Source organism: Pelodiscus sinensis, chromosome 8, assembly GCF_049634645.1.
Source record: "Pelodiscus sinensis isolate JC-2024 chromosome 8, ASM4963464v1, whole genome shotgun sequence".
Classification (NCBI taxonomy): domain Eukaryota; kingdom Metazoa; phylum Chordata; order Testudines; family Trionychidae; genus Pelodiscus; species Pelodiscus sinensis.
The window spans coordinates 17,923,620-17,950,624 of record NC_134718.1 but is presented as its reverse complement, the minus strand read 5'-3'; the positions used below and the strand labels follow the sequence as shown (position 1 = coordinate 17,950,624).

At 47.8% G+C, this 27,005-nt stretch overlaps 1 protein-coding gene across 5 annotated transcripts; it reads right to left on the bottom strand.

The window, feature by feature from the left end:
- Window positions 1–23: 23 nt before the first annotated feature.
- SYT15 (synaptotagmin 15) lies at window positions 24–26,913 on the bottom strand. 5 transcript variants are annotated; one of them, XM_075934820.1, is made up of 9 exons: window positions 26,302–26,913; window positions 24,167–24,285; window positions 20,889–21,102; window positions 17,475–17,620; window positions 16,597–16,892; window positions 15,264–15,434; window positions 14,174–14,294; window positions 7,939–8,118; window positions 24–1,972 (listed from the first exon to the last, which is right to left on the bottom strand). In XM_075934820.1, exons 3-9 carry the CDS (start codon window positions 21,011–21,013, stop codon window positions 1,836–1,838), a joined length of 1,176 nt encoding a protein of 391 aa, XP_075790935.1. In that variant the 5' UTR covers window positions 21,014–21,102; window positions 24,167–24,285; window positions 26,302–26,913; the 3' UTR covers window positions 24–1,835. The 5 variants fall into 5 exon arrangements, with proteins under 5 accessions (XP_075790935.1, XP_075790936.1, XP_075790932.1 ...); XM_075934821.1 differs by having other exon boundaries at window positions 20,889–21,097; XM_075934817.1 differs by lacking the exon at window positions 24,167–24,285.
- Window positions 26,914–27,005: the final 92 nt, after the last annotated feature.

Below are 27,005 nucleotides of genomic sequence, written 5' to 3'. Positions count from 1 at the left end.
ATAAATAAAGGGGAAAACATTAGTGCAATGTATTTTTTATTACATACAAGATACTGTGCAGCAAGACAGACAGATGTGCTGTCAACCTGGAAAGTGCAAGCAAAGAAACAAAAATTTTATTTCTTAGCCTAGCAGCACTTACTTTAACAGATATAGTACTTGACAAATTTACACTACATAAACACTCATATCATCTACTAAAACCTAACTGAAATACATTATTTGTTCACCTTCATGTACAAACAAAACAGTTTTTATTAACTTAAATGGGAATGCACACAGAGTCGATTTTAGTGTCCATTACAATTTTATTGTAACAAAATAGTTAGCACATGTTCATATATTATTTTCCTCATCAAATTATATTTGCTGCATATTAGGCTGTTTTAAAGCATTTTTGGAGGAATACAATCAGGAAAACAGATTTATGCAAAGTTTCGAGGACTCAGAAGTACTGATTCAAGGCAGACGACATAACATGGTCAGGTATTTTACAAGTTTCTTCACATAAGACCAATATGTCTCATCACTGATTCTCTAATACTGGACCTCTCTTGTACACAATTGGCTATTCCTAACAAACTGTGACATGAGGAATCCCCAAAATATTCCACTTGGAGGTCAGGCAGATTTTAACCTACTTTACTACTGCCTATTTCAGACATACTCCAATTTACGCAGAAAGTAGCAGGGTTTTCCAAAGGAAAAGTGCTCTGGTTCTCAAGAAAGCTCTATTTTGATATATTAATTACACTGTATCCTGTTTGAAAGGAAGCCTGTTTTCTCTCAGTTGCAAAGATTACAATGCTGATTGAAGCATACTGTACCACATGCTGCATTAAAAGACAGCATGCTGGTCTGGTTTATGATTTTAGGATAGACTATAGAAGTCCTGTGTTTAAATCCTAGGTGAGCCATCAAGAAGTGACATGTCCTATTGCTTTCATTCTGATTCAGCGGTCAAAGTAGCTTACAATTTCTTATAGGTACTGCACACCAGGGTGCACCCGCTTACTTTCCCCTCTGTTCTGCTTCAAACATAATCAAATCTTTGTGATGAAGGAATCACCACCACAACAATTTCATTTTGCCAGAGTTCAAGTTAACAACAAGTCTGTAATACAGTCAGAATTTTGGCCAGTGTTTTCAATACTTTTACCTTGTCTTCAAAGTCACCAGAAGAGGTTATATTTTGGAGTCAACTGCAGACCTCCAACTAAACTGCTGAGAGAAATATAGCATCATTTGGAGATTCACCAGAAATAATTTATGGCTGCTGGGTGATTATAAGCCAGATTCATATTACATTTACAATGGATTTGAAATATAAACCATTTGTCCTGGATAAACTGTATTTGGCTGACACATTTTGGGCCTAATTGACTCCAGTTCTATACCTGTGACACTCCATTAAAAATTCCAATAGACCTGCACTGGTCTAGAACTGAAGCAGTGGAATGGTGGATCAAGCTCCATAGCCTTATGGACAATTTGTAGCTTGTTTTGGGTTCAGTCCAGATGAGTAAACTACCACAAACCAAGGTCAGCTGCTCACGTAACTGGTCACCAGGTTAGCATGCTCCTGTTTCTCTTCCTGCTTTGTATGTCTGACCAAAGAAGGGCAAATCTTTTGGAGGGAGAGGGAAGACTGTCAGCATAGGAGAAACTGAGTTTTCTGGAGGGTAAGTGTGGTTACAGGTTCACTGGCTGGTTACACGGGTCAGTGGTGGAAAAGCTTTGTGGACATTTCTTTGGATCCAGAAACAATGAGAGCTCCTCCATTTTGAAGGAGTCCTGTGTCTCTCCGGTGCTGCTCAGCGGGAGTGTCTGCTCCGTTAGGTGTTGCGGCAGAGAGCATGCCATCGTTTGACCAGCTCCTTGGGCTTGCTGATCATTTCGTTCCAGTGCTCCAGCTCCTTGCCCCTCGTGTACATGAAGGGGCCAACCACGACACGGCCCAGCAGGTGGGATTCTGAATCGAGAAAAGGAAAGGATGGGGTTAGTGGCCAGCACCTTCTCTGTGTTCTGGTTAGCGCCTTGCCTAGGAGTGGAACAGCAGCATTTCCTCTACGTTGTCAGAGAATATTTTTAAATCAAATTTCCAAAGTGTGCGCCATTGACCCCCAGCCGCCACGGCCGTGCTTCTGTCCTGCTGGGGGTTTCCTGGGGACTAGGCTCCATGGGACAGGGCTCTGTGGCTACCTCACTGCTGCCCTGCCGGGACGGGGCTCCAGAGGCAGGGCTCACTGGTCCCACTGCTGTCCGGTCCAGCTGGGGCTCTATGGGAGCGGGATTCCCCTCTGCTGCGCTCCCTGACTGGCTCGCATTCCCAGGCACTGGGGCTCTCTGGTCCACCACCATCTGTGATCCTGCCAGGCCACAGAGTCCTGGATTGAAGAGGTTCAACCTGCAGTGTGACTCAGCCATTTGGAGATATTGCAGGTGGGGCACACTCAGTCACATCAAGTATCTAGCCTTGGCCTGTTCCATCACTTTGTGTTCGGCCAGCCACAGCTACTGTTCTGAGCAGGCCAATCGATATCCATTCAGACCAGGGCTGGCACGTAATGGTGTGTGCTGCTCCTGTGCAGTGGTGTTGCACAGGGGCAGCGCTGTGGAAGCCTGGGATCAGCTGGAGTCCTCAGGTGACCCCAGGCTCAGTACAGCTGCCCCTTTGAAACACTGCCCCAGGGGCAACACCGCAGGAGCCCGGGATCAGCTAGAATCCCCAGCTGATCCTGGGCTGCGCTGCACTGCCCCTTTGAAATGCCAGGGCAGCGCTTCAAAGGGGCAGTGCCACACAGCTGACCCCAGGTGCTACCCCTTTGAAATGCTGCCAAGGTGTTTCCAATGGGCAGCGCTGCCCGGAGCCCGGGGTCAGCTGGAGGCTCCAGCTGATCCCAGGCACCTACTGCGCTGCCCCTTTGAAATCAAGGACCCTTCCACTGACAGATCTATTTCAAGGATGTCTCCTGCCCTGGTCACCACTTGCTTGCACAGGGTTCAGCCGGATGACTGAAAAGTGAAAGCGTTTTGGCTCATGGAGGCAGCATATTTAGTTAGTGCAGTGGTCACCAACCAGTAGAACGGGATCTACGAGTAGATCGTGGAGCCTCTGACAGGTGATCCTGGCCGGTTTGGCTGGAAAGCTAGTAAATGCTGGCACTTCAGCTGTCCCTCTCCCCACGGTCATGCTGTTCCTGCCCTCTGCCCCTTAGAAGCCTCCTACCTGCTGTGCAGGGTGTGGGATGGGAGAAGGGGGAGGTGCTGATGTCAGGGTGTCCCTCCTCCCCCCACTCCTGTACACACAGAGAGAAGGGGTTGGCAGGAGCTTGGCAATGCAAATCTCGGTCACTCTCACACACTGTGTGTGTGTTCGTCATACTCACAAACACACACTGCCCTTCCCTCATCTCCTGACCCAACCCATACGTGGGGGTTGTTGTTACTACTTGTACTGCTTGCAAAGTGGGTTATTTTTAGTATTTGACTGGTCTGTGCATTTCGTAACTTTCATTTCTCTCTTACGCTTAAATGTAATTCTTTGAGTAGTGAGTTCTAAAATGCCAAACCTGTCATGACTGGGGTCATTATCCCTGCGGTAATTGTGCTCCCGGAAGTGGCTGCATGTCCCTGCAGTCCCTGAGAGAGGCAGAGCAGGGGTTCTCCACATGCTGTCCTCGCCTGCAGACACCGCTCCTGCAACTCCCATTGATCAATAACAGGAAACCATGGCCAATAGAAGCTGTGGGCTTGGTGCCTGTAGATGAGGGGCAGTGCATGGTGCCATGGAGCCACTGCTGTATGTGCTCCACTGCTCCACCACCTGGAAGCCGTCTCAGTTAAACCGTACCCAGGCAGAGCCTGCTTCCTGAACCCCTCTCCCAGCCCTGAACCTCCTCCTGCACCCAACCTCCTGCGCCACACAAGTCCCTCTACCCCCAAACTCCTTCCCAGAGCCTGCACCCTGAAACCCCTTCTGCACCCCAATCCCCTACCACAGGCTGGTGAAAGCGAATGTGGTTCGGGGAAGAAGAGGGATGGAGTGAGCAGGGTGAGACCTCGGAGAACGGGTGGAGCAGGGGCAGGGCCTCAAAGAAGGGGCAGGAAGGAAGTGGAGCAAAGGTATTTGGGTTTGAGGTAGATCTCACATTGCACTTAAAACTGAAAAAGTGATCTTGTGGTTAAAAAGGCTGGAGACCTCTGTAGTAGAGCATCTGTCTGGGAGTCAGAAGATCTAGTTCTTCGAGTGCTTGCTCCTAGCTACTGAGATGTGCATGTGCCGCATGCATGGCTACTGGAAAATGCTTACTTTAGCTGCTACCCATTGGGCCGACTGTAGAGTCTCCTAGAGTGGCATCGGTGCAATGCCCGAATATGACCCTACCAACCCCACAGCCCCTCAGTACCTTCTTAGAGCCAGAGGCTCTAGCAGCCGTCACTGGCGCTCTCTTGCTTTGCTCAGGTCCCGTCTCCCTAGCACTTACAGCTCTTCGATGTAAATAGTTAGGGTAGCAGTTGTTACGTTAGTGATAGAGTTAGCAGCACGGGGTAAAGAGGAGTTCCCCTTCCTGCCCATGTGCCTTTCAGGGCTGGAGTATGCCAAAGTCCTAGGGCTTCAAACCCTGCACGTTTTGCCTTGAATCTATGCCTACAAATGAGCCCCACCTTGTGTCTCCAGTGCCTGGGGGAATGCCACCAGACTGACAAGTGCAAGGTCTCCAAACCACAGAGGAGAAAGGAGCAGGACTTTCGCTTGCAGCAGTTTCTCATGGAATCCGCTCTGTGACTTCAGATGCAAGATCTGACAATGAGTGCTTCAGCACAGCGCCACCTCCTTTGGTTCCAGGACATGCACTGAAAGGGGGGGAACCTCTTGGTACCATTGCTCCTCTTCAGAGTCCATCCGGGCTGCTCTCACTCAGTGTGCCCTTCCAAGGCAGCCACGTTCTCAGCATTGGCGCACCCAGCACCACTGGCTCCCTCTGCACCTCCAGCATCAGTGGCCCCTGAACTTGAGTCACCGATCTGCCATGCTCTCCCTGCGCACAGAGTCCCATCATCTCAGACTCTCCAACAGGTGAACCTTTGGTGACAGACCTCTCCTTCACACCAGACATCTTCAAGGCCTCCTCAAGATGATGTAGTCCACTTTGAGGGACAAGGCCTCCACTTCCTGCCAGCCCTCATGGGGGAAGCTGGCCATGATGGGCCCTCCACTTCCAGCCCTGATGTCACCCCTCTTGGAGTCCCAGTGTGGTCATCGCAAGTTTTGTTCGCAGCGTCAGTCATACTCATCTCTGGCAGTCCCCTCGGAGCCATTCCCACTCGAAGGCTTCTGCAGAGAGCAGACCATGGTCAGCCTTGGAGTCTTTGCACCTCGCAGCACCAGGGGTCTTGACTCCGCTTGAGTTCTGCCTCATCTGGCCGTTGCGGATGCTCCCCTCCCCCCCGTCTCCTTCTCCAGTGCAGAGTGGGTCTTCTCAGCATCGCATCAGGGTCCAACACCGTCCTTTAGGGGGTTAGTCTCTTTGGTGCATGTATCTTCATCTTGGCACCAGCCTTTCTAGCCCTTGTCACATTCTCCACCCCGGTCCCACTCGCCGCACTGATCCCGCTCTTACTGGTCCTGCTCTCTGCACCCTTATGTTGGCCCCTCCATATATTGTTTTCCATAAGGACAAGGTTCAGGTTCACCCTCATCTGGCTTTTCTCCCCAAAGTGGTCTCTGCCTTCCACACAGGCCAGGTCATTTGCCTTCTGGTTTCCTATCCCAAACCTCACCAAACCCCATGGGAGCAACAACTGTTTGCCCTGGACGTCAGGCAAGCTCTCGCGTGCTACACTGAGAGGACCAAGTCCTTTCTGGAACTCCTCATGGCTATTTGTGGTTGTGGCAGACTGGAGAAGGGGCTGCTCATTTTGTCACAGCATATCTACTCCTGGACCCCTGCGCACTCCACACAGAGGCAGGTCACCATGGCTGCCTTTCTGGCTCATATTCCTCTTTGGAATATGCGTGGTCCTCAACGTGGTCCTCAACCCTTCTTGCTGCGTCTCACTACACTATTGTGCAGCAGGCCTCATGCGGCCTTTGGGGCTACAGTACTAGAGTCAGCTACACATTGACTCCAACCCCTCCTCCTGGATAAGGTTTGTGAATCACCTCAATTGGAATACATAGGAGCAAGAACTCGAAGAAGGAAAACGGTCACTCACCTTTGGAACTGTTGTTCTTCTAGATGTGTTGCTCATGTCTATTCCATACCCCCCTCCCTCCCCTCTGTCAGAGTAGCTGGCAAGAAGGAACTAAGGGGCTGTTGGGTTCCCAAGGTCATATATAGGGTGTCGAATTGGCGCCACTGGAGGGGGCTCCACAGCCAACCCACAGGTAACAGCTAGGATAACAGCTTTCCAGCAGCCGTGCATGCAGCGCGTGCGCACCTCAACTGAAACATCTCAAAGAGCAACAGGGGAGTAACCATTCGGGTTATTTTTTTTCCTGTTTCTGGCTCTGCCAATGACTCTGGGACAGCAGGGAGGTCATGTAACTTTTCCAAGTCTCAATGTAACCATATGCAAAGGGGAGTGAGAACCTTCCTCTCAGAGACTGTCAAGGTCTGTAAAGCACTTTAAGATCCTTGCATGGAAACTAAAGGTTGGGCCTCCCTTGTCTGGCACCCTCAGGACCGGACCTATCCCAAAGGAGGAAATTTGCCAGATATGGACAGTCCCCTGCCACCGGCCTCCCAGGATGCTCCTCTTCCCTGTGGCTGGCTCCACTCCGGCCCCACTGCCACTGGGCTCCAGCCTGCAGGGCCTGGACTTGTGCTCCAGCGCGGGGCAGGGTCTCCCCGGGGACGGACCTCCCTAGCTGCCATGGCCCCACTTCTCCCCCACCCAACTGGGGATCCTGAGGATGGCACTTGCCAGCTGCCCCCCTTCTGCTGTGCCCCGTGGGATCCCCAGGGACAGGGCTTGTTGCCTGACCTGTTTTTGCTGCTGGCTGCCCTGCTGCTGCCGCCCCGTTCCCACCTAGTTTGCACTCCCAGGCTCTGGGGCTCTCTGATCGAGCAACATCCGTGCTCCTGCCAGACCATGGATGTTGCTGGACCAGAGAGTCCTGGATTTCAGAGGTTCAATCTGTATTACATGCTTACATCTCAATTACAACACAGGTCATTAGGCATTCCACAGATCCAGTCCATTCACCTAACCATTGTATAACTGCTGTGCAAGGGACAGTATGTAGTAACCCCATGAAAGCTTTGGTTTCAAAACTGAATCCATGTTTAGGCAAGAGGAGGAGGAGAATGCAGCTGCTAATATACAGAAATTGATTAGACTGGAGCTCTTCCTGTGCTGATTAAAATTTCTGTTACTCTCAGAGCTTTGAAACAGATTCCCTCCTTCCTCTCTCTAATTTCAAAGTGTCTAGATGACCTCTTTCTGATGTTGCTGTAAAGCAAGTATTGGATTTATGAGTATCAATGTGGAGATTTTCCAGATGTCATCCTCATATCACATTAGATATCTAATATCAAGGAACAGTCCAGATATATCCAGTCTCTAAAAATTATGTAAATAGCATCCCAAAGAGACTAAACCATGACTCTAAAACCCTTGTTATTCATTTACCGCACCATGAGACCTCAAAAACATAACTAAAATGCTACAGAATGAATGTCATCTAACACATGAATTGTAATTAAAACCATTTTTTTTAACGTCAGCGTTCTAATCTTTCTTTGGGTGGTTTAATCATCTAAGCAACAGCTTCTGAAATACCTGGTTCCCCATTAGCCCCTGGTGTTTGTCAGTGCTGATTACTGGGACTCTCCTCTGTTTAGAGTGATCAAGGGTAACCCTTGCAGCAAGTGTACAAGAACCTAGGAAGCGCTTTAGTACACCTCTGATATAGTAAATTCTGTTTCTTACTCTCTCCCTCAGCACGCTGGAGCACAGACAGGCTCACACTTGCTGTATCCAACTCCGTCTGGTCTGCCTTGAAGCTGAAGGTTTCATTATAGACTGGATTGGGAGATCCCACAACAGCTGCTGTCTTTTTACATTTAATGAATTTATTGTGGTTCATTAGGGACACTTTGATATACACACCTGAGGTGGAAAAAAAATCAAAGGAAAGAAAACAACATGTCAGGGGCTTTGAGAGAAAAGGATAAAGATAATTCACAACAATTTCATGACTTCAGAAACTGTATTTAAAACAAATTAGTCATAAAGCTAATTAAATGAAAGCTTAATGACACATGCAGAGAGCCAACAATATGCAATGACATTATCAAGACAGCACACAAGCTATTTAGACCCCCCTTCAGGAAGGCAGCATCCCTGTTCAAGGCAGCACTTAAGCAGGTAGTTAAATCTCATTTACTTTTTATCTTCTCTGAGTGGATAGGTAAATTTGCAGAAAATATTAGCAGTAGGGGAAATAAGAGGGGCGGAGTTGCTGTTTAAAATGGGCTCTTTGGTTTATTATTTCTTCTAAGAGACCTTACAAAGATGGGTGGGGCGGGGGAAGAACAGGAAAGGGTTGTCCCTTGCTTCCTGTCCTGATTGACCCTGCTCCTCTGTGGTGTTCAGCCAACATTTGAAGGTGATAAGAGCCAAAGCAGCCTCAAAATAACTCAATTTTCCCTCTTTATCTTCACTTATCCCTTGCAAGTACAAAAGTGGCTTGATCTCAGGGTGCGTCTACATAACACCGTAACCCGAAATAAGATACGCAGTTTGAGCTACACAAATTGCATATCTTATTTTGAAGTTATTTCGAAATAGCTTATTTCGTCATTTGGCACGGTCTACACAACGCCAGATTTCAAAATAAACCACTATCCCTAAATGTCCCTTACTCCTCGTGGAGTGAGGATTACAGGGACGTCAGGATAGCCAGCCTGAAATAATGAGCTTCCTGTGAAGATGCAGGATCCTCCAGTATCCCGTAAAAGCGCTGCAGTGTGGATGTACTCCTAGTGGCCAAGCACTAACGTTTCCTTGAGGGAGAAATAAGAGCTCTGCTAGTGTAACTGTCTGTTACTCTCTGCCATTCATTTTAAGGCAGAAGAAATCCAGGTGCACCATCATTTCCATTTTCTATTGCACAACTAATTACAAATATGCTGAGACTGGTTCTGTACAGTCTGATCCACTGGGGAATGGTATAGGGAGCCCAATTGTCTTCAGAATGGAATTGCAACTAGCAAGGGATGGGAACAATAACAAGAAAGGTTTCTACAGGCATGTTAGCAATAAGAGGGTGATCAGGGAGGATATGAGGCCCTTACTGGATGAGGGAGGTAACCTAGTGACAGATGATGTGGGAAAAGCTGAAGTACTCAATGCTTTCTTTGCCTCTGTCTTCACGGACAAGGTCAGCTCCCAGATAAATGCACTAGGCAACACAGTATGGGAAGGAAGTGGACAGCCCTTGGTGGGGAAAGAACAAGTTAGGAACTATTTAGAAAAGCTAAACATACACAAATCCATGGGCCTGGATTTCATGCATCCAAAGGTACTGAGGAAGTTGGCAAGTGTCATTGCAGAGCCTTTGGCCATTGTCTTTGAAAACTTGTGGAGATCCCGGAAGACTGGAAAAAGGCAAATATTGTGCCCATCTTCAAAAAAGGGAAGATGGACAATCCAGGAACTACAGACCTGTCAGCCTTACCTCAGTTCCTGGAAAAATCATGCAGGGGATCCTCAAGGAATCCATTTTGAAGCACTTGGAAGAGGGAAAAGTGATCAGGAACAATCAACGTGAATTCACGAAAGGCAAGTCATGCCTGACCAATCTGATTAGCTTCTACGATGAGATAACTGGCTCTGTAGATATGGGAAAGTCAGTGGATGTGATATATCTTGACTTCAGCAAAGCTTTTGATACAGTCTCCCACAATATTCTTGCCAGCAAGTTAAGGGTATATGGATTGGATAAATGGACTGTAAGATGGATAGAAAGCTGGCTAGACTGTCGGGCCCAACGGGGAGTAATCAACGGCTCGATGTCAGGTTGGCGGTCGGTTTCTAGTGGAGTGCCCCAAGAATCTGTTCTTGGACCAGTTTTGTTCAACATCTTTATTAATAACCTGAGTGAGGGGATGGATTGCACCCTCAGCAAGTTTGCAGATGACACTAAACTGGGAGGAGAAGATGTAGATACGCTGGAGGGCAGGGACAGGGTCCAGAGTGACCTGGACAGATTAGAGGATTTGGCCAAAAGAAATCTGATGAGGTTCAACAAGGACAAGTGTAGAGTCCTTCACTAGGGACAGAAGAATCCCAAGCATTGTCACAGGCTGGGGACAGAATGGCTAAGTAGCTGTTCTGCAGAAAAGGACCTGGAGATTACAGTGGATGAGAAGCTGGATATGAGTCAATAGTGTGCCCTTGTAGCCAAGAAGGCTAATGGCATATTGGGGTGCATTGGAGGAGCATTGCTAGCAGATCCAGAGAAGTGATTATTCCCCTTTATTCGGCTCTGGTGAGGCCACATCTGGAGTATTGTGTCCAGTTCTGGGCCCCCCCACTATAGAAAGGATGTGGACTCATTGGAGAGGGTCCAGCGGAGGGCGACCAAAATGATTAGGGGGCTGGAGCACATGACCTATGAGGAGAGACTGAAGGATTTGGGTTTGTTTAGTCTGCAGAAGAGTGAGGGGGGATTTGATAGCAACTTTCAACTTCCTGAAGGGAGGTTCCAAAGAGGCTGGAGAAAGGCTCTTTGCAGTAGTTATGGATGGCAGAACAAGGAGCAATGGTCTCAAGTTACAGTGGGAGAGGTCTAGGTTGGATATTAGGAAAAACTATTTTCACTAGGAAGGTGGTGAAGCACTGGAATGGGTTCCCTAGGGAGGTGGTGGAATCTCCATCCTAGAGGTTTTTAAGTCTTGGCTTGACAAAGCCCTGGCTGGGTTGATTTAGTTGGGATTGGTCCTGCCTTAGGCAGGGGGCTGGACTTGATGACCTCCTGAGGTCTCTTCCAGCTCTATGATTCTATGACATTATCCCACCGTCAGAAAGTTTTTGAAGATAAACTCTAGATATTGCTATTTTGAGTCAGACCCAGGGCCCATGTAGAGTCAGTCTCTGAGGAAGGGGACAAGAACCCATCAATAGGCAAATGTAAAATAATCTACCTCCACCCATCCCTAGGCATATAGCTCCTGGCCTCTGGTTAGGGACTGACAAATCCTGAAGCACAAGGTGTAATACCCCTTTCAAAATGTTGTTATAATTATGATAATGGGATATGCGGTGTAATAATTAGATATTCTTGATTTCCATATAAATTTCCAGTCTTTTTTTAATTTGCTAAATTGGTTTTGACTGATGCAATTTGTCAGCTCCTTTTACTTCATATCTTGGTTTTGCATGAATAATGTTCTTTGATCAGAAAAACAATTGTTTTGGTATCATTCTGGATTAACCTTCTAGCTAGAGAACCAGCTTATCAAGATACATCTGGAAGTTTAACAGATGATATTTTAGGTGCTCTGTGATGCACTGGAGTTAGCGCGTGAGATTTTCACCTACGGGGACCTGAGTTCAACTCAGCTCGCAGGTGTGTATTGATCCTTCCCCCCCTTCAGATCAATGGAAATCAATAGGTCCAAACAGGAGTTTGTAGATTGACATTTTAATCCTGCTTTATCCACATCACAGACTTTAGTCAGCAGTTATGTTAGATAGCAGTTCTGCTGAAGAGAAACCACGGATTTATCAGAGTAGGTGGCTTTTCACACAACTGAGGTATTTCAATTGTGGTGTATCTTAAAGAAGAAGTTAGCCCATAAACTTCTTGCTCTAAGCCTGGCTCTAGCCACTCATTTTCACAAACACTAAAGTCACTCACGTTTTAACCAACCAGTAAGCAGTCCCTTATTAATCTGTACCTTGTTAGAGAATACAGATCTCTGTTTCCCAAGATCAGCTTGTGTTCTGGTTCACAGTTGAGGATCCTAGGGCTGTAGTTATAATCAAATTAACAACTAACAGTTTGGAAGCAGAGAGCCTATAAACCACAAAGGTAAAAGGCTATTCTATTCATTCAAGTTCTTCTCTTTAGGGTTTGTCAGATAATCTGCAGTCACTAAGTCAGCTGCAGCAGTGGGCATTATCAAAGGCAATAAGGGCTGTTTGTTGAAACATCTTTAAATTTTAGCCATTTATTGTGGGGAATTGCTTATTGACAGCATTTCCTTCCTTCCTTCCTCCTGGAGAGCTTCCATGGCTCCTGTTAATGCTGTTTACTATAATAATATGCAAGTGCTTGGCATCAAATTAACAGCAGCTCAATGGCCAGTGCTGAAAGAAGCAAATTTAATGTGACTCTCTTGCTGCTACAAAACTGAAAACCCTACACTTGTGGGCCAGCGTGGAGGTGAGCCGAGAGAAGTGATTGCACCCCAGTCCCTTACTGCAAGCCCCCTTCTGCACCCAAACTCCATCCCAGACCCTGCACATCCTCCATTAATAGCATGGAAAAGTGCAGCCCTCAATCACTTTCCATATTCTTGGAGTGGCCCCCATCCAGAATTATTGCCCACCCCTGGCATGGGCTAACTCTGTGCACAGCAGAAGTGGGAGGCCTCTGAGATCTTCATTCCGAGTCCGGGTCTCATAGCGAGGAGACTGGGGGGCTGCTGCTCTGCTTAGTGTTCTCCTAACCACAGCAACAGCGTGAGAGCCTCTTGTCCCCAGGGCAGACAGGCTGTGCCCCAGGATGGGTGGTGGGACTGGCTGGGGGGGCTGCTGCTGAAGCAGGAAGGGCCCAAGAATGTAGCTTCTCCCCCAGCCCCTCCAGCTGAGGTGAGTGTCCCACTCCTTGCCCTTTGCCGCCGCCTGGGTATATAGGAGTTGCTGCAGGAGGGGACACTGCTGCTCTAGTGGGTGCAGTTGCTCAGACACCGCTTGGTACTGACAGCCTCTGTCCATCTCCCCTCCCCACACACACTCTTTTGAGGGGTGATTCCCCCTTCTCTGCTGTCACCACAGCCACACATTCTAGTCCCATGGAAAGTGAGGGGACCATCCCTTTAGGTGGTGTCTGACTATTGCAGTTTGCTCGGGGGGGCAAGAGGGAACGAGCAAGTTTAGAAATGTCTCTGAAGCTGCTACGCCTCTCAAAGGCACCGCTCTGTCGGTTCCCTCAGGCCTTGCCCTCGGAGGAAACCTGCACAACAGCTGCAACAAAATGAGCCTGGGAACTTAAATTCAGACCTTTGCTAGAGGCTACAAAATAGGAACTGGACAGACACACTGGATTTCTGACTCATTACAACAAGCTGTGACCCCCTTAACTCGCCCATGACTGGGAGTTGGTAGGGGGCCACTGCACCTTACGTGGCCCTTTGAAAAATGTGTTGACTATTTTTGCTAAGCCCCTCATCTGTTCCATCTTAAATGTGACAGTGACTCCACGTATTTCCCAGACCTGAAGAAGAGCTTTGGGTAGCTTGAAAACGTGTCTCTCCCCAGCTCAGATTGGTCCAATACAATTTCTACAAGACAGTACCTCCGCCAGCTTGTCTCTGTGAGGTAACTGCAAGTCCTACTTCCCCTTCTCACCAAGGCTTGTAGACGCCCCTCAGTCACCAGCAGGGGGGCAGACATGGCTCTCCAGAGCAAAACTGGGGTAAAGCTGGAAAACAGCTTCTGAATGTGGCTCCCAATACAGGCAGATTTCCAATTAACAACTGGAACCAATGAATCAGGCCCGTACGCAGGGTGAGTGCAAAGGGTATGAGCACACCCCATTAAAGTCCCCCAGTAAGCGTGCTCCAGCCAGCCTCCCTCTCTCCCCGACGCTCCGGCTGGCTGGGGGAAGGCTGGGACTGATTTCCTCCAGGAGTAGGGGAAAGCCCCAGCCTTCCCCCAGCCAGCTAAAACATGGGGGAGGGAGGCTCGGACAGTGCGCGGCTCCTGCCTTCCCCCGACCAGCTTACTTGTGGTATTTTGGGGAGTGCGCTCACACCCTTGTGGCCCACATTTACCAAAAAAAAAGGCACCCCCCCCACAGAAATTTCTGCATACAGGCCTGCTGAAGTTTGGTCATTCAGTGGAGTCACTTAACATAAGCACTAGGAACGTGGGCAAGGAGGCAGCAAACCAGAACAGGAATCCAGGGGTAGTAACAGAGGAAAGTAATACTCACTAGCAGCATGCCTCTCATCCTGGAATTTTAATCCCTTCGCTCTCAGCACCACTACAGTGAGGCGACCCAGGTAGTCATTGTAGCTGAGAGAAAACTGGATATCACCGTACTCTGAAGGAGGCTTTGAAAGCAGAAGGTCGCTATTAAAATGCATCAAAGACGCTTTCTTTTCAACCAGATTTATTATAAAACAGTGATTTCTGCCACTTTAGGAATGGGAGAGGAATTCTAGAATCTCTGCATTTCATTGCTAGAGGTATTTGAAAGGAACAATCAGATGCCAGCATAACTGGCTACCTAGCAGTTACTTCTCTGTGGTTCTTTGCCAGAGAGTCTGGCTTTATCCCTCACAGTAAACCTTGATTGCCCTTATTCACATAAATATTTACATCAATGAACAGGATTTGACCCTTCTTTTTGGGCCCCAGTCTCAGCTGTGCCTCCCATCCACTGAATTCTATCAAGGTGTCATTTCCCCCAGCACCAGCAGTACTACTGTAACACTGCACTGTAACAGTATGAAGTATCGTCACTAATCAAGTTTCTGGCTCTTCTGAGTTTTCCTAAATGGTGGCTAAGCCATCTTGAGGTGAAGTGTAAGCAGTAACCACTGAGTCATAGTAACACACACGAAAAAAGTTTCCCCTCCTATCCCTCCTCCTTTGGGATACAGCATCATTCATCCTGCTTTGTGTTAGGCCTTTCTTGTGTGCGTAATAATCCATATCAGAAACAGAAACTTTTCCATTTGGCTTTTACACCATCACATCTTAGCCAGTGGGGAGATAGCGGCCATTTCATTCCAGTGCTATGGCGGGAAGCATTACAAGTGTTACGGTGCTGCTAGTGATCCCCTATGGTGTGTGTTAGGACCCCTGGTTTACTCTACTCCCCTCGTTTTTTATAAAAACGATCCTATATTTGATCTTATCTTCTGCCCCCTCTGTGCCCTTATGCAGGTACTCTATGTGCTGTAGAACTCCCTCGTCTGCCCCCCTCCCGCCCATAGGACCATTGCAATGGCAAAGCTCAAAACTACAAAACAGAGTGTTTTTCGCCTAATGAATATACCCTTTACTTAGATGCCTACCTCCAGGTTTTCTGCTTCCAAATCTCTCCAAATTACTAGCTTGTTGTCACCAGTTAATGTCTCATTTTTCAAAGGAAAAATCACTTGGCCTAGGAGCTGGTGCTTTTTCTGTTTATCAACATAGTAGACCAAGAACTTCAGAGTCCGTTGATACACTGTCTTACTAGAAACCTGTACAAAAATAGACAGAACGCTTCAATATAACAATGTAATTTATTCCATAGCTCTGCAACCTATCCTTACCACACGTGATGCATGTCTGAAATATTTTAAGGCATGTTGTTTCTGTAATTCAAATATATATCCTATTTCTTATTAGCAAAATAGCAATAATAATCTGCCTCCCAATACAGGCAGTCCCCGAGTTACGCGGATCTGACTTATGTCGGATCCGTACTTACGAATGGGGCTTTTCTCGCCCCGGAGGATGCGGGCGGCGGGACCGCCCAGACGTGCCACGGTCCCACTGCCCGCGTCCTCCGGGGCGAGAAAAGCTGCTCCGCGTCTCCCTGGTCTGCTGGGGGGGGGGGGGGGCGGGGGGGGACAGCAGCTGAATCTGGATGCCTGGGACAGAGCAGCTGGGGCGCTGCTGGGTAGGTCCCCGCAGTGCCGCACCTCAGCGCTGTGGGGATCAACCCGGCAGCACCCCAGCTGCTCTACCCCAGGTATCCCCAAGTCAGCTGCTACTGAAACTGATCAGTGGCTGATTCCAGGAAGCCCAGGGCAGAGAAACTCTGCCTCGGGCTTCCTGTAGTCAGCCGCTGGTCAGTTTCAGCAGCAGCTGAATCTGGACGCCAGTTCTGACTTCAGTACAAATTCGACTTAAGTACAAACCTACAGTCCCTATCTTGTACGTAACCCGGGGACTGCCTGTATCCCCACTGTTTCTTCTGGCTTTTGAGGTTGGATTTTTCTTTGTGTAAATGCACGGAGAACGCTGATCAACATAATACATTATCAGAAATTAAGATGCCATAATCTCTGCTACTTGGAGAAAAATAGTGCAAAACAAATAGTGGAGATGAAATATCAAATAAGATTTGTTTGACTTAGCTTGTAAGCTTGTTGGGATATGGGACCACCTTTTTTGTGGTGTGTGTTTTTTCTTTTTTCACAGTGCCTAACAATGGGACACTGACCCCTAACTGGCCTTGGCAGTGCAAATAATAATAATTAACTGCCTCATGGCCAGAGAGCATTGTGACAGTGTATGGACAGCCTTTCCTAGCACAGGAGATGACACAGACCACCTGACCACATAGCCCAATGATCTTGTTTCCCTGACATCCAGAGTGACACATTACATGTACCATTCCAGTTAAAAGGCAAGTACCTGGAAAATAAAACTTTCATCAAACTGCGGGTTGAGGGTTTTGCGTTTAGTTTTGGACTGGAGGTAACACCTCTCATCAGGCAGCAGATAAATTTTCACAAAGGTACTGCAGGACTCTGTAGGAGGCTGCAGTTTTCTAGCTTTTATCAAGGAGACGAGAAGCCTTTCAGCCTCTTGCTCATATTCCACTGAGAACCAGAGACGGCCCATGTTGCACTCAGGGAAGTCTGTCTCGCTCTGATCTTCAGGGAACTTGTACAGCTCGGGGTTGATAGACCCTACAATATAAGCTCCAGCTTCACAAAATAAAAAACAAAACCAAGCAAGTTAACCTCAAGCCACAGCTGTTTTTCTTCTAGCTATTCTCTAGAGAAACCGTGGAAAGCTCTTCCATATTTATAGTCCAACTCTGTGCATAAATCCTGCATTTGAATTCCTTTCCCCTCAAAGGTTCAGAAGAGTTTGTGCACTCCTCTCTTTTCTTCTTAATATAGTTATGGAAGCATCCGTAGCAACTCTGCTTTAGACACCTACTGGGGGAACATAGCAGCCCTTCAGGATGCAGCCCATACCCCCTTCTGCAACTGGCTCGGCCTGCCCCTTCTGGAGAGACAAGCACTGACTGACACTAGCCCTGAGCAGCTCTGGTGTTGTCCCTCAATAGAAGATACAAGGGGAGACTTGCTTCGGGTGCTTGTACAGCAGTGTAATGGGCCACAGTCTGACCCAATCTCTGTCTAAACAGAGTGTGGTGTATGGGACTCTGATCGTAGAACACTGTAGTGCACCTCCACTGTGTGATTATTGTATATAGCTCATCCCTTCCAGTTCAAGCTTCCTTTCCAATAATCTGTCCCACCTGGGCAGTGTCATCATACCCAAGGAGTGAAAAGAACACCGGGGCCCGCACTCAGGAGTCATGTAGGGGTCACTGTCCTCCTGAACCAGCTCTCCATTGGTCAGCTTAATCCAATCTCGCCCATGCAGTTTTGGTGGGATGATGAACGGAACGCTTCTAGTTCTGCTTGGAACAACAAACACACACTTCCAGGTTAGCTAAGAAGCCCGGCATTCAATCAAATCACACATTTAGCCCCATTGTGATTCCATAGCTTTGCAGAAATTGCTTGTACTTGTAGCGGCTTTGGTCCTTGAGCGGCCCTGACAGATAGCACAATACCCTTTGTGTACCCATACACAAATCATAGAAGTGTGTTATGTATTTGTATGGCAGTAGTACCTAGAGGTCCCAGTCAGGTATTTGTGGCCTCATTATGGTGAGCACCTTACACAAACTTTTGGTCAGAGCCCCCTCTCCTTCTCTAGAATTAATGCCCCAAAGAAAGAATCAGTTGCATTTTTTGTTGTACAGACTGAGCCAGAGCATATGAGTAAGTCTCTAGCTCTTTCAGTCCTTCTCAACCAGGGGTATGTGTACTTCTGGGGGACTCAGCTCCTCTAGAGCAGTGTTTCTGAACCTGCGGCTTGCAGCCCTGCAGGTGGTTATGAGATGGCTTATGAGGGGTTGCAAGTGCAGGGTTGGCATTAAGAAGTAGCAAGTAACGCAACTGCCAAGGGCTCCATAACATAGAGTTTCTTCACAAAACTAAGTTACATGCTTCAGCCCTGGACAACAAGGCTTGGGTTTTAGACATGGCTCAAATGAAAACCAGGCTCAGTATCACACAGTACAATACTTACATCCCAGTGGATTTACTTTATAACTGTACGGTAAAAAGGAGAAAGTGAGCCATTTTTTAGTAACAGAGTGCTGGGACAGATCTGTGTGTCTACGTCTGATTAAAGATGTTAATGGCTAGTCGACTATCCAATAAGCATATGCTTATTGGATAGTTGAGTTGACTAGTCACTCAGAGGCAGCAAAAGGGGAGGGAGGTGGGTACTTCAAAGCAGCAGTGCCATACAGAGCCTGGGGTACAGGCTCCGTGCAGTGCTGCCACTTTGAAACACTGTGACGGCATTTCAAAGGGGCAGTGCCATACAGCTGATCCCAGGCTCCATGCGGTGCTGTTCCTTTGAAATGCCGCCACAACATTTCAAAGCAGCAGCGCCACATGGAGTTGATCCCGGGCGGTGCTGCCCTTTTGAAGCAGTGGCAGTTCAAAAGGGGTAGCACCACACAGCAGATCCTGGGCTTCATGTGGAACTGCCCCTTTGAAATGCTGCCATGGCATTTTAAAGCAGCATCGCCACATGGAGCCTGGGGTCAGCTGGGGACTCCCTAGCTGACCCCGGGCTCCATGCAGCATTTCTGCAGAACCCAGTGTCAGCTGAGGATTTCCCAGCTGACCCTGGCTCCACATGGCATTTCAAAGTGGCAGCGGCTGCATGGAGCCCAAGGTCATCTGGGGAGTCCCCAGTTGAACCCAGGCTCCCTATGGGCACTTCCACTTTGAAATGTACAAAAGCTCGGACTTCCTGCTAGTCTTGGGCTGCACGCAGAGTTCCAACTTTGAAATGCCCCATTGGGGCCCTTGTACATTTCAAAGGAGAAATGTGGAAATGCCTATCAAATAGTCAAGTAGTCGATGGAAATTCCATCGACTACTTGACTAGTAAATTAATCAATATTTAACAGCCTTAAGTCTGATTTTGTAAGCAAGTATTTTTAAGTAAGGTGAAACTGGGGATATCAGACAAATCAGACTCCGGAAGGAGATACAGTCTTCGGAAAGCTTGAGAACTGCTGAACAACATTAGCTGTACTTCATTAGCTTGCTGATCACATCTACTCCCCACCCCCATGTCCAAAATTCCAAGTGCTTGGTTCTTACAATGTTTCATTCTTAAGGATTACCAGGAAGGGCCCTGATCCACAGATCAGAATTTGAGAACCAACAAGTTAGCCGTGTTCCATATACATTTGGTTTCCCCATCTTTGGTATTGTTAAATGATATACATTGTATACTTCAGAAATAAAGAATTACAGAACTGAGGTTATACGGGTTGAATCTCTCTAGTCCAGCACTCTCTAGTCTGGCAACATCTGTGGGCCAGCATGATTTTAGTTAGCTGGATGTCCACTTATCATGGGTGTGACCACGTTTCCCAGGGTCCCATAAAGTCTCTTTACAGCCACCAGGCGTAGCTCAGTGTTCCAAACTGTAGTTTAGTTCTAATTTACTCCTAAAAGTCTTCTAAGAGCCCAGCAAGCAATAGAAGTGTTGGTGATGCTGCCACTAAATGTAAGCATGTTTCTTATGCTTTATCTACTGACTAGAATATATACCCAGTGTTGCTCAGGTCCTTAACTCAAATAAGTTTTGTTTTCTTCATTTAAATCATTGCTCTGGGGGTAGGGGTACAGATGAAGGGTTCTGTTTACAGGATGAGAGGGCTACCCGAGCCCCTCTAACCACAGCAGCTTGGAGCCAGTTGCGATGCACCTGCAGGTGCAGCCTTAGAAGGGGTCCATGTCCCCATCTGGAGGACAGATGGACACACAAACAAGCTCTCTGAAATATATAGTAGATAGCTGTCCCTTCCTCTTGGGCCAGCAGGAGACAGGGGAAGAGAGTTATAGCTATCCCAGTCTCCATCTCTGGCCGTTTGCTCCCCCTAATGGTCATTCTACAGTATAACTGTCTCTCCTACAAGAGCCCCCCTTTTTATTTTCTGAGAAACAATCGAATTCCAGGTATACCCCATTGTCCTGGCACAACTAAACCCTGACTTTGCTTTAAGCTATGACAAGAGAGGAAGCTGTATACCAAATTTGGAGCTTCTAGCTCTCTCCGTTTAGGAGGAGTTCTTGCCCCACACACACTCTCTCAGATATGTAATTGATTTTCTTGTGCCAATACAATAAAGTTGTTTAACAACGGTAACACTTTGTTATGAAGAGAGATGATAAGCCTTAAGTAGACATAGGCTATAATAGGATGTATCAGTACAGTCATACATTATTAAACAGCATTGCAAGCATTGTTCCATTTACTGACCTCAGCAAAATAAAAATAAAAAGATGATGGATTCTCCCCCCCCCCCCCCCTCACTACAATATTGACTTCCCATGGTTCGGCAAATTCTCTAGTTCGGCACTCGTCAGGTCCCAAGAGTGTTGGGCTAGAGAAGTTCATCCTGTAGTAACAGTCACTTACCTGAAAGGAATGATCCTACAGCATTTTACCTTTTCTACATGATGGATTCTCCCCCTCCATCATTTTGGGCTCCTCTCATACATTGTGTCCCATTTTTGAGCTGTTGGCAGGTGGAGAAATAGGTAGCTTGATAAACAGTAGCCCATAAGAAGAAAGAGAGGTTTATTTACCTTATGATTTTTGGTTGAATTATAGAAGATGGCTGGACTAAAGTCTGATCTTGCAGACTGGCAGCATCTGGATGTGTTGGTGTGACTGAATTGGTGAGTTCCTCATAGGAAGGTAGGAGGCACATTTTCTTCCAAAGCAGGTACACAACTATTCCAATAAGGATCAGTAAAAGGATTCCTCCTATCACACCTCCAGCCACAGCAGCTACCTGTGCTGATTACAGGGAAGCATACATCATGGGATTTTCAGTGCAGATAGGGGTTTTGGACAGGGAAATAGACATTTAAGAGAACACTCCTAGGACTAGGAACTTTCAGTTGCTGGCTTTGCTGAAAGAGGATTTGCTTATTTCACTCTCAGTTACACTGGCTGAAACATTGCGGATAGGATTTGATGCTCAAGAGCTTTGTTGGGGGCCATTCTGAGACTATGGATTGAACTACTCCAGAACCTAAGGATCATCACAAACCCTCACCATCTTTCTCTCCAGCTGCATGGCACATTTCTTTGACTCACCTTCTCTAACAAATACAAAGCTACATACGTTTCAGAAAACCTAGCAGAACAAAAGACACCACTCACACACTCCTACTCCTGGTTATATCTCTTAATGCTCTACTGGAAGGTGGTCAGATACTATAGTGATGAGCATGGAATAAGAACCTGAATAGAATATAAGTAAATGCAGATTTCTTGAGAGATTCTGTAATACTCCCATAACAGGAAAAACAGGCTAGACAGTGGAGTGTGAAATACCAGGCAAAACATTACTCCATTACTTAAATTCGTTTCCTTTCCGTCAACGTTCAGTTAAGAGAACATGTCCAAATGAAGAAAAAACCAAAGTTTAAAAATAAAACAAAGAATCTTTTAGAATAAAGGAAGTTTGGAATCAAACAAAACAGAATTAGAGGATACTTATGTTTCCTAATCTGGAAAGATCAACTCAAGCACATCGTCTGAATATTGTATCCTAACCCTGATTTCTTAAGTTAAAATTAAACTCTGGGGCAGCAGTTTTCTAGCCACAACAAAAGAAGATAATTTATCAAAATATCAAGACCAAGAATTGGATGTTGATAATGGACCTGATTCACTGGTACTCCAGCGCTACTTTACACCATCTCTGGTGGAATACCAAAGCCAGATCTCCAACCCCCCGCCTCTTCTTGGATCAAGAACTCCATATGAAATCAGAGTCACCATAGACACTGCTAGGCCACCCCAAGCAGGAGTCTTCGGGGTAAGGGACATGCTATGTACATTCCTAGGGGGGCAGGGATGTATTCCTAACCTGGCTAGTCTGGCTGCTGGACCAGCCCAATGGGGTTGGGGAATTCTGCAATAACCTGTCAGGCTGCTATAACCTGAGCTGGGCACAATAGAGGTAGGTGCAGTGATGGTATAAAACCACCTTCTTCAATGTAGCCTCTTGATCTTCTTACATGCCGGCACAAGAGCCCCCTAAATCTCTTTGCAAGCCTGGTCAACAGGGCCCCTCATGCCTTTCCTTTTACAGCATTCCACGGGCACAAAAAAGGGAGTGGCCACAATTCTGCGAGTCCTTCAGAGTGCTGAAGTGAAAGTACAGGATGCCCGGTGACTTGCTTGCATTTCCTTTTTGTATGCTGCACTCTTTGTAATCAATGCATTCCACCCAGGGCGTTGTTCCCCTCCGAAGGGTGTATGTCAGGTCCTTCTGCTTTCTCCAACCGCCCCCCCCCCCCCCGCCCCGGAACTTTCTCTCCTTATGAAGGCTCCAAACTTCCCTCTACTGCTTAAAGCACAATGTTTTCATGCACAAAGATTTTCAATGCTGATCAGAGCTAAATTTCTTCCCCACCCAGGGTCATGTTATTCCCTGGTCAGGGCCATCGCTAGGGGGTGCAGGGCCCAGGACAAATGAGCCTCCACATCATCCACCCAGCGTGCCTGCCTGCCCGCCTCTTGCTTTCCTCTGAACATGCCTGCTTACTACTTCACTCCCCACCAGTCTCCTTGCCATTCATCCAGATTGGCTCTTTCCCCTCCTGCCTTCTCTCCTCCCTCCTGCCCGTTCCCTGCCTAACCTCCCCGCCCTCCTCCTCACTTGACCATCGGGACAAACGGCACCTGGATCGTGCATCAATCTAGATGCGGGAGAAAGGGCCACATATCAAAGTGTGGGCTCCCTGGAAGCACAGAGCCCAGGCAAGTTACCCCAATTTGCCCTACCCAAGGATGGCTCTGCCCTGATGCGGTGTTTTGGGGTCACATAGGCTGGAGCCAAAGAGTCTAGTTTCTGAACTGTTCTGCCTGTAGTTGAAGTTCTGAATTAGAGTCTAACTTCTTTTTGCGGGAATGGGGGGAGGAGGGAGAGATCCTGCCTGATCTGTACAGCATCACTCACAGTCCACTTCTAGTACATAATCCCGGAGAACATATTTGTTCCAATTCTGAAGTGATGACATAGAATGAGGCGAATAAACGGAGGGGGCAAGGAGCCAGCAGCAGTGCCAGAAGGGAAGAGGTGCGGCCAGAGCCCTTCCTCTAACAGTTCCTGCCTTGCTGCCTGCCTGGGATGCTGCTGCACTGGGCAATTTCCCAGGCAGGTAATGTGGCCGGAGGCTGCCAGACTGCTCTTCCCGGTAAGTGCCATGAAGAGAGAACAGGGAGAGTGCTGGGGGTCCAGACGGGAGAGGGGAGGAGGGAAACTAGTCATGTGGGGGATTATCTCCCTCCCCCAGGCCTTGCCTTCTCAGTACTTGCCCCTGGTGATACCTCCAATTATATTTGATACATATAAATTAGTATTGAATTCCCTCACTTTCTGTATGGTAGGAGAGCTGTATTTCATCAGCAGCCTGCATGGCAATACAAGCAAAAACTATTCATTCAAAGATTCTTTTAGACCAGAAAGGACCACTAAAGCGTCTAGTCTATCTCTGTGCAATTAAATAGAAGCTGCGACCATACTTTTTGTGTTTCTTCATTTTTTAATCTACTTCCCAGCCGCTCAACCAACATACAGACTTTTTAAGAATGTCATATTTTTCTTGTAATCTGAAGATGGGTTGAGTACGTGTTGATGTCTAGACACACTGATTATAATAATTACTCTTGGATGCAGGGAACTCATTTGCCTGTTTGCTGTGGATTAGAATTATTCTTGAAAGTCTGGGTGTGCTAAACTGGTAACCTCATTAATTAACTTTTGCATAATTGTTTGAAGTTTAGCGGAACTGGCAATTCAGAAATTCTCCGCTGAACAAAGAACTTTAGCAGAGATACACCTTACCTCTTAGTGTTAGAAGGCACACTCAAACTCCCACTGAATCACTTTGGTGGAATATCTGTAGGTAAAACTGCAAACGCACAAATCTTTCTCCCTTGCTTTTGGAAGAGCAGAGTGAGAAGCTAAATTCCATGATAAAATGAACACAAGTAAAAAAAAATGAAATAGTTCACTTCAAACAACTGTAATATCTGCACTGCAAATGTGTGGTTTATGGTTCTATTCTCCCCTCTGATGTGTGTGTTAATTGCAGAAAGGCAAGCATTTCAAGGGCCATTACAGCTTAAGCCACTTACATTCATTGCCATTTTTTTGTTTTTGTTTTCAGTTTAGTTCATTTTCTTCATTTCTGAGCACTTATCCTCTTTTCAGCTACCCTATGTTCTGCTTACGTAGCCTACCCATGCAGCCTTATCCACACAGCCATCAGTGACAATAAAGGTGTTATGGTGTAACTACAGCAGCCAGCCGTGGAATGCATTGGAGTAAATCCAAAGAGAATGAGCTCTGAACATTTGCGCAAATTCAGTGAGATGAATTTGGTCACTGTTGAATCACATCATTCAACATTTCTGATCCACTTGCCCCACCCCTCACAGCAAATTCATCTTTTATTTGCATTTGTGTAAATCCAGAGTGGTTCAACAGAGCTACTCAGAATTCCCACCTGTGTATCTAAAGCAGACATAGCTTATTGTCTTTTTTTAAGCAGTTTTCCTTATTTGTTTAAACCAACATCAGTAAATTAGGATACAGTGCTGCATAAAACAGAAACACAACCCTTAAGATAGACGAGACCTGTTTGTATACGAAGAAACAAATTTGTAGGATGTTCAAATAATAGCCTATGTTGATGAGAAATTGCTGTTTCTGAGGAAGAGAGCACGGGAATTAGAGTTGGAAAGAAGAATAGTTAGAACACTGAGTCAATCTCCCCCAACCTCTTGCTCTGCAGGATCAGCTATCAACAAGTGTAGATACTAATCTTGATTTTAGCAAACATAATATTTTGATGTGGGGAATTTTCTGTCTCCCTCAGGCTTATAGTTTCTTGTTTATTTATTTGCAAAACTATCTGTTTATATAAGCTTTCTCCACCTACCACTCCCCATCCTTCCCATCACTCCCTGGTAAATGTGCAGCCTTAGAAATGACCATACTATACCAAATAAATTCTATTGTAGTTATGTAGTCAGGCAACATTGCCTCACATTTTAATTCATGCACAAGTCTTGGATGGGCAATGTATTTTCTCTTCATTCACATAGTTTACACATTTATCTCAGCACAAACCTTCATGACAGAAAAGGACGGAGTGTTCTCTGAAAAAAATCCATCATACGTTTCCTTATTTGCTCACTCTCCCTGCCTTACAAGCATTATATACAACAGAATCCAAGCAATTATTTGATAACAATGCAACAAGTAAAGGCATATAATAAAAATCAAATGGGAAACCTGAGAATTAGAGGGATCCTGCTCCAGCACTGGGGTTGTGAGGAAGAGCTGAATAGCTGTACAGGGGTTTGTGTTCACAAGTGTTGCTAGAGATGGGTTGGAGCCACACCACTCTGCTTTGGAGCCATAACTAAAGGTTCCCACAAAATTTAGCAGTCTATTAGTTGTTTAAGGGTGAGCTAGCAGATGGGAGGCAAGGCACTGCCCCAGCACAGACGGCACCTGGAGATGAATTGGGAAGTTTGAGAAGTCCTTCGCTAGAGAGGCAGAGGCCAATCTCTGACTAGGAGGGAAAGTTCAGGCCACACTGGGTTCAGATGAACTGGTGCCAGAGAAGAGCAAGGGGTGGAGGCAGGCAGGAGACACCGGAGGGGACTAGCCTGGTACTGAAATGCCCCCTGATGAACAGCTGGTAATGGCTGACATGGGGGTGAGGAAGAAGGGGGGCAACAGCTGTGCCCTGCACCCCTCTCCTCAGTGCTTGACGAGCTAAGTGTCAGCACCAGCACAGAGCTCCCCAGGGGCAGGCTGGAGCTAGGGGGCAAGGGTGCAGCAGCCCCCCGACTGGTTTCCCTCCTCCCCAGGCTTTACAGTTTAGCCACCTTCCCAGGCTGGTGGCCAGAGGTGCGGGCCCGCCCCGCCCCGCGAATTGCACCCCGCGGGCCAGCCCCAGCACCTACCAGACATGGGGCCGGGCCCCCGCTGCTGGGCTGGGTCCTTGCTCCTCGGGGTCACAAGCTCCCCGCCATGTGCCCGGGGCCGGCAGCGCGACCGGCTCCTGGTGCCCCCGCCGCGAGCTCAGTCCCGGCCTCCGACGCTGCACCCGACGCGAATCCCTGGCCCGCGGGCCGCTGCTCCCTGGCCCGCGGGACCTGGCTGAAGCAGCCCGGCCCGGGGTCGCGAGGGGAGCTCCCCCAGCGAGGCGCGCTGCTCGGCGGCTGCCTGGCCCTTGGGGCGGCGGTGCCCTGCAGGGGGTCCCGGGTCCCTGCGTATCCGAGCGGGGCTGGCGCGGGGCGGGGGCCGCTCAGGATCCCGCGGCTCTGCCTGCAGCCGGGACGCGCCCTCGGCGCTGGGGCGGGGAAAGAGCTTGAGGGGGGCGGGGCCGAGCCCGGCTCGCGGAGAACGGGACCCTGCCGCGCGCGAGCCTCGCTGCTTCAGACCCTCCCGCCTTGCAAGGGGTGACTCTGCGGGAGCTGTGCAAAGGGCGGGCCCGGCCCGTGCTGCTCCCTTCGCCCGCTTCGGAGGCCACAAGCAGCCCCTGACCCGCCACTAACTATAAGAGGGGGCGGTGGCTTTACAGCAAGCAGGGGAATCAAAACCCTCCAACTTCAATTCTTCTCTCACTGACCTGCCGAGACGCGAGGGGGGCGGGGTTCTCCTGCTG